General features: G+C 42.8%; 1 protein-coding gene across 1 annotated transcript; it reads left to right on the top strand.

Moving 5' to 3' along the window:
- Positions 1-260: 260 nt before the first annotated feature.
- Positions 261-11,513, top strand: LOC306811475 (pantetheinase-like). Its single transcript, XM_079325206.1, has 8 exons — positions 261-490; positions 2,610-2,851; positions 2,956-3,086; positions 4,839-5,031; positions 6,457-6,748; positions 7,894-8,267; positions 10,526-10,696; positions 11,044-11,513. The coding sequence occupies exons 2-8, from the start codon at positions 2,639-2,641 to the stop codon at positions 11,161-11,163; spliced, it is 1,494 nt and encodes a 497-aa protein (XP_079181332.1). The 5' UTR covers positions 261-490; positions 2,610-2,638; the 3' UTR covers positions 11,164-11,513.
- The last annotated feature ends 334 nt before the right edge of the window (positions 11,514-11,847 follow it).

The following is an 11,847-nucleotide window of genomic DNA, read 5'->3' as shown; positions in this document are numbered from 1 at the left end:
AAAAATACGGACTCGTAGGAGGCAAAACACACTGTTTTCGGGGTTTTTTTTAAACAAAGGAATTGTTTTAAAAATAAGATTGTAGTCTGTGAAAGTATCAAAGTGAAACCCTCTACAACTCATATAGTAGAAATAGTGGGAAACATTCTGCTTTGGGGGGAGGAAAAGCCCTGTATCTTTAAATTTCCATCTGCTCCCTAGGAAAAGGCGTCCTGTCTCACGGCATAAGTAACATAACTCTGTGCTGCTGGCAGAAGTGAGCGCCTTCTGACTTCCTGCCTGCTGCTGACACGCACTCGGTGCTGGCAGCGCTGCCGTGGCTGCTCCAGTGACCTTTCACAGCCTTCTCCAGGCGGGCTTAACCTTTGGAACGCGCTCTAGTCTCCTCACTGGGCTCTCGCTGGGCACGGGAACAGGAGCCGGACCCCAGTCTGACAGACTCCGTCCACAGCTACGCTGATTTAGCACCAAATTGCGTCCTGCTTTCACAGTACGTGCTCGGGTAGCCCCAGCAGGGGCAGTGGCAGAGACGGGGCGGGTGCAGTGCAGGGGTGGGAAGAGGGGACTGGGAGGAGAGAGATGTGCAGAGAAGGCGGACCTCGGGATGAGTGTCCCCTTGCATTGTGCACAGCCACGGATGGGCCGGAGCGCTGCAGTTTTCTCCAGTTCATTGGGTGGATTTGTTTGTTTAACAAACAGTGTCAGTTCCTCGCTCGTGGCGAGCTCCCGGCTGGGCAGGAACTAGGGAGCGGTGTCTGCTGGTACGGGGGCAAACAGGGATAACTCCACTGCCCCTTTCCCGGCAGGGGCACTGGAATTCTGCGGGGAATTCCCCAGCACTGTCCTTGAGAGTATTTCTGCTCAGCCCTGGCAGGGCACTCACCTTTCTGAACGATGTTCTCACTGTGGCTGAACAAGGGAGCATTTGCTACTTCCTCCTTCACACCGATGTCTGATTGTGCTTCGTGTGACTTTTTGGTTAAAAAAGCGAGGCAGAGGAGGAATTCCTTGTGACTGAGATAAGGGACTTCAAAGGAGAGCTGCAAAAATAATCCAAGCAAGAAGCCAAAGCCCGAGCAAACAGAAGTCGGAGTCGAAGTTATTGAAGTCACTGATGGTTTTGAAGTCATTGAAGTCGTTTATTGTTCTCACCGCTCAGCCTTATATATTGTTGCAGCCCCAAGCATTTAATGCTCTAAAGCAGCCACATCCCCAAGCCAGAATTTCCCCTTATTTACAGAGACAACCTATTGTTTGCATTACTTGGCAGCCTTACAAAACCACGGAGTTTTTTAAAAACTTGGTAGCTGCAAATGCTGTACTTTCCCAGCTCTTCCCTCATATCATTGGTTGCTTTTTCCATAGTCTGTATCCAACCAAGTCTAGAATTTCTCAATAACTGTGCCCTGTTTTCTGTCCCCCATTTGTTCTCCCATCAAGGAGGAAAGCTTCAAGGCTACATTAGTTCAACTATCACTGAAATCTCTACAACAGCTTTTAAAAGGCTTGTATTTTAGGCTACTGAATGAGCATGCTGGATCTAGTAATGTGTGTAGAGAAGTACTTAGGGATGAACATCACCAGATAAAAATCAATGTTCCTAATGACTGAAGCTCTCAGTCAGCACTACTGTGTGAGAGAACTCTGTGGTATCTGCATTCATCCATAGGTGTGTTTTTTCTGAACCAGCTCAACAGTGACAGTCTGCTGTAGCTGGAAGCAGGCAGCCTGTTCTGCTTCCCACTGCTCAGATAGCCTTTTCCAAATGAGAATACTGCAAATGCTAGAAAGTGAAAAAAACAGAAACTGTCATAGCAACAAATGGATTTGAAACGAGTTGAAGATTAAAAGTGAAGGCTCTCAATGCTCAGCATGTTCCTGGAGACAGAAAGGTGTGCAGAGGGGCAGGCATGCCACTGTACCTGGTGAAATAGCCTGCTTATTTGCTTCAGCCTAGCAAGAGCCAGGCAATGAGGTTATGCCTTATTTCAGAGGAAGAATTCTGTCCAGATTCATGTTTTCTGGTGCAAGGCTGCTGGAAAGCGATGCCCAGCAAGACAGAAGTGACTGGCAGAGACACTGGGATAAACTCAAGAGGCAATTCTGTTGCTGGCATGTTGGCTGCATGACATCTCAGTATAGTGAGATGCTAATGCAATTTCTTTGGTCTAGAGAAACTCAGAAGCAAGCTGCACATACTGACAGCGCAGAAACTGAGGAATATGAAGATACTAGAGTAAAAAATTTTTTAATATTTTGCCACTCAAAATTCACCAAAGACTTGCTCCACAGGTGACAATAAACACCTGTGTATCAGATCTGATAGAAAAGTCTCGCTTTAAGCAGTGACAGAAAAGTATAAAAATAATAGTTGGACTGTTCTTTCTGGATATCTTTTTAATTATTTGTTTTTTTACTGGCCCCATTAGTCTTGGCATTGTTGAGCATTTTAGGTTTGTTCAGTTGTGACGTCCTTAATGTGAACTGCAATACTTTCATACATCTCACACTTGGTTCCAAGGTAATGCTTCAACAGACCTACAGTTCATTCCTCCCACTTTCAAAGTAAACTTTGTCCCCCTTCTCTTTTCTCCGCACTGTTTGTCCAGAGCACTCTAGGAGCTGGGAGGCTGCAGCCATGCTCCCTTGCCAGTGCCTCCTGCCCGCGGTGGTGTTTGCACTCGCAGCCCTTCAGGCTCTTGCCTCCGACACCTTCCTGGCAGCCGTCTACGAGCACGCTGTCATCCTGCCAGATGCCTCCACCCAGCCCGTTCCTGCCAGCCACGCTTTGGCCCTGATGCACAGAAACATGGATGTCTTGGAAGGGGCCGTCAAGGAAGCTGCCCGACAGGTACGAGGGGTACTGTGAGGGTTGTGCAGCAGTGCTTGCTGCTCCTGCTGACCCTGCTGGCTGGCTGTGCATGGGTGGCCTTTAAACAGAGCCTGTTGTGACAGGGTGCACACATCATTGTGACTCCTGAAGACGGCATCTATGGCTGGCGATTCACAAGAGAATCCATCTACCCCTACCTGGAGGATATCCCCGACCCGGTGGTGAATTGGATTCCCTGCACTGACCCCTCAAGGTGATTCCTTCTGCAGGGGTTTAGATGCTTTTGACCTATTACTTCATGGAGTCTTGAGCAGCTCACACTAAATTACTGAGAACTGCTAATGACTCTGACATAAGTTTTAATTAAAACTGAGTATAAAAGTAGTTACATGGTTAGATATAGCATGTCCATGACTAAGTGATGTGGGAAACATTAAGATATTTTTTTTTAATTAGACACTTTAAGGAGGAATTCAAGCAATATACAGAATTTAGGTTACTAAAAGTTGAGGAATTGTCTTTTTTTTTGAGGCCAGAATATTTTGCTTCTTATTCTACTTACAATTTTTCCACACTATTTTGAATAGAACCGAATGTAAATTATGAACACTAATATTTCTTTGGTTTTTTGGTTAGTCTTTTACAAATAACATGTTGAAACAAAAGCACACATTTTTGTGGACACCTGAGAAATAGTCTCTGAGCAGATAATAAGAGGTAATGAGGTCAGTAGTTAAAGTCCAAAATTTTAAATGATATAAACCCAGGAACTTTTAATCTTGTTTTTTCACAATTAAGGTAAGATAAAGTCTGAATTGCTAGAGTCTCTGTGATGTAGAACATGATCTGTCATTGAAGCAGCATGTTCCAGCAATGATAAACTAAACTATAGCTGAGCTCTGGACTTAAGATTCCTATAGCAAGCAGTAAGTGTACAGCCATGGAATTACAGCGGTGGTCCTCCCTTTTTGCCACAGCTTTCTGCACTTGCTTGATGAGGAGCAGATTATTATATTTGTGAGGATATAATAACTCAGTTATTCCAAGAAGACTCACACTGGGGAGTAGTGCAGGATATGCAACTTTTTGCTGAGATATTAATAGCTAAAATATGCAGTCATTCATTGAAGTTGAAGTGTGGGGTGGCACTGTGTCTGAGCAGATCTTTATTCTAGTGCATCACACAGGTTTAGCAGAGGTGATCTGAGTGCCTCCTCTCTGTTCCAAATCAGAGGTTTCAATAGTGGCTTTTGGGAATATAACATTTGCCATCAGTTCTGGCATGCATTACTCCTAGTGCTGTATGTGTATCTTGCATGGATGTCCTCCTTGTATGGCCCACACACACCTTGCAAAGCTGCAGGCATTGCCACACTACAAAGGAGGATGACTGCTCTGGCCTGGGTGGCCATGGGTGGCCATGGTATGGGTGCTTCAGAGGTGCTGCCAGTTTCTGGCACATGGACTCTTGTCATATCTCAAAATTAATAGTCCACTGCTCTTCATGCCTTGGTTACAGGTCTATGTTCCTGTCTGTGGGAGGAAATGAATTGCTTAATTGCCTTGACCGTATCATCTGCACTATCCCACAGCTCAACTCTGCTTAGCATGTTAAGGGCCCAGAGCTACAGTCCTCAGGTGCCAGTATGCCTGATGCTAAAATATCTGCTTGTGTGACACCAAGCTAGTGTCTTACTCTGCCCAGAGATGGCTCTCTTGCCCTTTCCCAGCACAAGGATTATCTGTTTACCGCAGAGCATGTTCCAGGTGCTGAAGGGGACTGGCAGGCATGTCCCTGCAGAGACCAATGGGAGGTCTCCAGGGGCTCCAAGGTGCAGGAAGCAATCTGAGGAAGCACTGGAGCAACTCTGTATCTGCCTACCCTGCCATGGCTGCAGGGTTGGAGATGCTGCTGGTGTAACCTCAAGCACTCTGGAAATGGACACCATTGACAGCACAGGTTTTGTTTATTTATTTATTTTTCTCCTTCCCTAAAATGCATTAGATTTGGTCCAGCACCAGTGCAGGAACGCCTCAGCTGCATGGCCAGAAATAACTCCATCTATGTGGTTGCAAATATGGGGGACAAGAAGCCGTGTGCCTCCAGCGATCCCAGCTGCCCCGGGGACGGTCGCTACCAGTTCAACACGGATGTCGTCTTTGACACACACGGGAAACTGGTGGCTCGGTACCACAAGGTAGGGAGGCCTTGGAGAGACAGCAACCCTTTTCCACTACTTCAAAATGTCTCAATTTGGGAACAGAATTAAATTGAGAATTGCATTAAATTATTGTCCACTAGCAGAGTTTTGCTTTTCTTTATAACGTATAAGAATATCTCCCTTGCTATGAAGCAGCAATGCTGAATTTGCACTTGCTGTCATGTTTCTTGAAACAGATTAGAATGAAAAATTATTGCTCTGATGCAATTTAGTGGCATATGCTTTTGGTTGACTTCCTCAGTTCATTAGCTCGCTACTATTGTAAATTCTGCTGCTTGAGCAGCTTCAGTTTTCAATGCCAGCTTTTCACCAGACTACCACTTCATGTTCCAGGATTTCAATGTTCATCTCTATTTCATTGTAGATGAGCAGACTGATTTCAGAGAGGCAGGACCTTTTTTTCTGATGCTGTTTTGGCATGTTTTTTGCACAATGGGAATTATTTGGACAAAATCATGGTCTAAGATGGGTGTAAAAAGAGATAAGGATATTGAAACATTTGAACCCAATGGAAGTTCCTCTTTCAGTATTATGTGCCTACCTGCAAGTTCCATCAGAGCTGTTTATGAATCGTGCCAGATATCAAGCCAAAGTGGGTAGAGTTTATTTAATGTGCTTTGGGCCCAATATTTTATCTGATTGTTTAGAGACAATGCCAAGATACATATTCGTGAGCAAATGGGATGAGTGAAACACTGATAATGCCTGTCTGTCCCCCAGCCTGCCATGGCCCAAGTGCTGAATTACAAGTTAAGTAATAATAAGTTAAGTTTGTGGCTTGGTGTCCATATTTACTTTCAGACTACCAGGACATTAGTAAAGGACTCTTGATAAATACGTATGTGAAGGAAGAAGGAAAATGTTGGAAAGACAAGAATTTCACAAACTTCAGGTTTTCTGTTGGCTGAGATTATCTGCCCCCATCAACATAGCCTTTATTTTCTACTCTGCAGTGTCCCAAATACTGTCCCGTGCTTCATGCTGGTGTTCTGTACTTCCAGTGCTTCTGGGCATCTCCACACCAAGGGCACCAATTTTGTCTCTTGTCACCAGATCCCTCATGCTTTTCTTACATTACTATTTCTGTTCTGGTTGCATTTGGGTCACCAGAAATATAAACTAGGTGGGGGGAGTGGAGAGATTATTCTTATGCAGATGACACCAACAGACCTGAAGGCAGCTGGCTGGTTTCCTAGCTAGATGCCAGGACAATATGTAATATGTGTTCCATATTTTGGGTACGATGATCATACAATTTTAATCTGATTTCCTACTTGTGAGGGCTTCCAACACAGGTCAAAAATTCCCCTCTAGTAATTCTGAACAGCTTTAGGGAATGACTCCAAGACATATGGTTACTAAGTGCCTCTAACTGGTTGCTCTACATTTCTTCCCCTACAGTATAATCTCTTTGAAGGAGAAGGTCAGTTTAATTATCCTAAAGAGCCAGAAGCTGTCACCTTTGAGACTCCTTTTGGGAAGTTTGGCATTTTCACTTGCTTTGACATCCTTTTCTATGAGCCTGCCGTGGTCCTGGTGAGCAAGATGCAGGTGGACACCGTGCTCTTCCCCACAGCTTGGATGAATGTCCTGCCCTTTCTGACTGCAGTTCAGTTTCACTCTGCCTGGGCTATGGGCATGCGTGTCAATGTCTTAGCTGCCAATACTCACAACACCAGCATGGCAATGACAGGTAACTTGATTTTCACTGCGTGCAAAAATGTCTATAACCACAAATTTCTTCCCTGCTCCACAAAGTGATTTTGCAGAGGAATATAGTATATTTATCTGGAAGGTTTAGACTCTAGTCACTGAACTTTAAAGCTGATGGATCCTCTTCCTATTGGTTTCATACAAGACACAACAGAAGTTGTAGTGTTTTCTTTGCCCTAGCTTCTTAGGATTATTTTTTTCTTTTAATGGCTCTAGACAGGTAGTAGGTTACTACCCTTATACTTGAATAGAAATTTTTGAGGTTTTTAAGACTCTTTTCCTCTCCACTTCTAAATCTATGATTGAATACTGAGCTGTAAATATACTTGTAAACCATATATGTGGCTACATTTATTCTGCCAAATGAGAGACTTATTTGTATAGCTGTATTTAACACTGTCACGGAAAACCTTTAAGAACACGTGTTCAGGCCTGTTGTAGTAACACTGCTAAGAAATCCACATCTTAATATTAGAATGTAACATTGAGTTTTTTAGAGCTCAGCTTATGGAATAGTATATTTCTGTTAGACCAGTATCTTCACTAAGCTTTGTGACCACAGTACTGTTTTGGGACTTTTCATCTGAAATGCCTGACAGGCTTCTGCAGTGATGGGTCGGACAGACCTCTGATTTTCCTGTGTTGCTTGGTGCTGGTCAGGTGCGAATCACCCATGAAGGGAGTACAGCCAGTGTAAAGGGGGCTGGACAATTGCTGTCTCCTGTTCACCAGGACAGGCCTGTGATACTTGCCTGTGTTGTGTTTTGGATTGTCTCAGTCAGTAGATGGTCCTTTCACATCAATCAGCCGAGAAAAAAATAGTTATCAACTCTATTGCATAAAAGAGAAAAGAGAACTGAGGAGGCCACAAATATAATCATACCATAACATGAAAAAACAAACATCCTCTGCCTTTGGCTACACTGAGCAGACCTCATCTAAGGGAATAAATGCTAATCTTTGCCAGAGCATGAGCTCTGTGTACTGAGTTGCTAATGGTCACCTTTGATGAGACTAAAATTACTTTAATCTGTGTAGAATAGTGGATAAGCTATCAGTAGAGACACTTAGAAGGACAACATGATTTTAAAAATTCCTCTTGGACTGACTCTGTGCTCTCCTCAGGGAGTGGCATTTATGCACCAGCTGGAGCCAGAAAATACTCCTACAACATGGAAACCGAAGATGGTCACCTCCTCATTGCTGAACTAGATGCACACCCTCGTCTTTCTCCTGCTGCCCCACCTGCTGTCAGCTGGAGCTCATATGCTTTGAGTGTTGGAAGATTCTCACAGAATGACCATGAATTCACAGGAATCATCTTTGAAGATCCCTTTACTTTCACGGTGCTCACTAAGCCTGGGGGGAATCTCACTGTCTGCCAAAAAAACCTCTGCTGTCACTTGACATACAATATGGCAGAGAAAAGAGATGATGAAGTTTATGTCCTGGGTGCTTTTGATGGCCTTCATGTTATTGAAGGACAGTACTATCTGCAGGTAATTCTTTGGAAGGGCTTACTTACTTTAGGAAGCTTATTTGTAGGGACAAACCTTCAGCTCTGTGGTGGAAAAAGAAGAGACAATGACTCATCTATGCTGGAGTCCTAGTGCCCTGTTTGTTAGTAATGGAAAGGAGTTGCTAAAACTTCCAAGCCTATTTGCCTTCAAGTCCAACAAATGCAGCAGAGAGCTCTCTAAACCTCCTTTAAATGCCCAGACTGCACTCACTATTTTGGTGATGTGCAATATGGCCTAAATTTAGGTTCTCTTCTGTGAATGTCTGCAGTAAGTGTTCTGAATCTCCTCCATATTACAGAATCACTGATTAGTTTTGAATAGGTTTGAAAGGGATATCTGAAGATCACATAGTCCAATCCCCCTGCCAAGGCAAGGCCACCTAGAGCAGATTACACAGAAATGAATCTGAGTGGGTTTTGAGTGTCTGCAGAGAGGGAGAATCCAATACGTCCTTGGGCAGCCTGTTCTGATGCTCTGCCACCCTAAATGTAAAAAAATTCATCCTCATGTTGAGGTGAAATTTCTTGTGTTTTTATGGCCATTGCTCATGATCCTGTTGCTGGGCACCACTGAAAAGAGTCTGGCACCATCTTCTTGGCACACATCTTTGAGATATTTGTATGTATTGATGAGACCCCGCTTGGCCTTCTCTAGACTTAACAGGCCCAGCTCCCAGAGTCTCTCCTCATAAGATGCTCATAAGATGCTCCAGACTCATCATCATCTTTGTGGCCTCAGCTGGACGCTCTCCAGTAGCTCCCTTTCTTTCTTGTACTGAGGAGCCCAGGCACAGTACTCCAGATGTGGTTTCACTGTATCTTCATCAAAGAGTTACTGTTAAAAATCAGCTGTATTTATGAGATGCTCTGATAAGTTAGGGTCACAGAAATGTTAATTTTTTGTCATTATTCAAATCATAGCAATGAAGCTTGCTTAAATGGCTCATGACTTTTAATGGAAATATTCTCTTCTCCTTTAATCAAATATTTGGGAAGACAGTGAGTTACATCCTGGTTGAATTTGCTTAAAGCCATATTTGAAAACATCCTTTGCCTTCATAATTAACTTATTGTGCCAGCAGATTATACTTTTTTAGTTACTTCTGTCTGTCAGCATGGCCTTTTTGTACCAGCTGGTACAGACTCTGGAATATGAGGAGAGGTGTTATCCAGCAAATAGCTCATCTAATACTTTTAGGAAGGTACCTTGAATAAATTCAGTTCTTGGTGAGCTTGGCTGTAAAATTTATTACAGTGGTTGTGGAAGCTGCCAGATGGTCTCTACCATTATTGAAGTTCTAGAGAATACAGGAATTTCTACTCTTCCTTTGACCCTCAGTATTTTTTCATTTCCTCATGACATATTCCTTATTTCTCTGCTTATTTGCATTTCAGCACAAACCCATATTTGCTGATGAATACTTTTGATTTTTTTCAAATATTCTTCTATCCCCCAATACCAGAAATATAGAAAAACTCCATCACCTATCAGTGAAACCAGACATCATCCTTCAAATCATTCCTAAATCAGAGGAGTGCTAGGTCTATTTCATATTTCCTCATGAAGACCATAAACATTTATCAGCTGAATAATTAACTCCCATGACAAAAGGGAAACAATATTATGATTAGTATTTTCCTCTGTGTGCTGCAACTACTAACACAGAACTGTAAGAAAAGATGCTAATTTCATCTCCTTGGCCTAAATTAACTAGGATTTGAGTAGGGAACATCAAATTCAGTCTTCCAGCATTACTAGGCCATCAAATGAAGTGCCATTAGCAACTTGTACAATTAGCAGTAAGAGGACTTGGATGTGCACTTGTACAGTGTACCTATGTGGAGAACTTGGTTTCATTTGCCTAAAATTTCCATTCACAAACTCATCTTACTAAGACGTGGGAAACAAGCCTTCAAATAAGGACAACTGGTGATTGAAAGAATTAGTGGAAGCCACAGGATTGGGCTTCAGAGATGAAATAAGGTGGTCTGGCTGCACTTATCTCAGAGACAATCCATTAATAAAATTATAATGCTAAGGCAATGCAGGTCTGAAATACTCCCAATCAGATCAAGGGGTGAAAAAAGAATTTACAACTGAAAAGGAGTTGCCCAAGGGTTATGAAAAAGAACCTGTGATAATCACCTGCTCTGACACACTTTAGCTTTGATGGCACAAGGCTTTCTTATCAGTGTTCACATCTTGCTAAATACACGGTTATCTCCTCTTCCCCACAGATCTGCAGTCTGCTCAAGTGCCCAAGCACAAACCTGAGCACATGTGGGCAGCCTGTGGAGACGGCTCAGACCAAGTTTGAGATGTTCTCCCTCAGTGGCACGTTTGGCACCAGCTACGTCTTCCCAGAAGTGTTGTACAGCGGGGTGCAGCTGGCCCCCGGGGAGTTCCAGGTAATGAACACCCTTGTGATTTGTCAGACATCAGAGGTTAGAAGGCAAGAGACACTTAGTTGTTATCAGCATCCTCTGTCCTCTGCCTTTTTTTCTGCCTGATTTTCCTGGTTGCATTCATAGAGTAATGCAGCTTGCCAATTCTCTTCTGCCCTGTTCCCCAAAATCCTCTAGAACAACATCTCCCTCAAGACAGAAATGTAGTTTTTCTCAGACTTCCTGCTAGCTCCAGTTGAGATTGGAGCTCTCTCAACTAGATCAACATGAATGAGTATATTCTTTTGTGTTTGCCATACAATAGTACTGCTATGATGATGCTCCTGCTTATTTTACTTTTTCATAACCAGGTGCTAAGTGATGGACGTCTGATAAGTCAGAATGCTACGTCAAAGCCAGTTTTGAGTGTAACACTCTTTGGGAGGTGGTATGAAAAGGACCCTCCACAGACACATCAAGCTTCACCGTGATTTCACGGCAGATCCTTCAAGCTTTCATCTCTTTGTTTCTGTAATAATTTATTAATTACAATAATGGTAATTAATACAAATAATGGTAAATAATACTAATATTCATTATTAAAATGGCATTATATTTCTCAATTTGCCTTATCTAACAGCACAGTCACTGCAGAAAAATATATTGACTTGATTTTGCAGCAAAAATCTGCTGGAATGTTGTGAATGTTTTTATATGATCACTTTGGTTGGCATAGGCTTGGCCTTAACACTGGGAACAATAGAAAATATATTTCTCTGATTTTAATGCTGTAGGATTTGGTGAGTTGTGCCCAATAAAGCCAGTTTTCAAATATCTGAAATTTTTGGAGTATAAACAGCCATTTCCACAACTCTATTCCCACCCCATTTCTGAACATACTTTTGTAAACAAGAGATTACCAAAACCTTTGAAGATTCTAATTTCCTTTGAAAAGGAAAACAAAACCTAAAAACATTTTCCTTCAAAAAACATTTATTCAACTCAGCACACTGCAATGTGGTATCATATCATGGCCTAACTCAGTTGGAAGAGTCTACTTGAATCTTTCTGCCCACATTTTTAGGATGTGGAAGATCTCCCTAGCACAGACTGGTTTGTATCACAAATGCTCAAAGCAAGCAGTTTCTCAGGAGCTTGTCTGTCTTGCCATGGAG

Source organism: Erithacus rubecula, assembly GCF_903797595.1.
Source record: "Erithacus rubecula genome assembly, chromosome: 2".
In the NCBI taxonomy this organism is placed as follows: Eukaryota; Metazoa; Chordata; class Aves; order Passeriformes; family Muscicapidae; genus Erithacus; species Erithacus rubecula.
The sequence above is the reverse complement of the archived record's forward strand: the minus strand, read 5'-3'. Positions and strand labels throughout refer to the sequence as shown.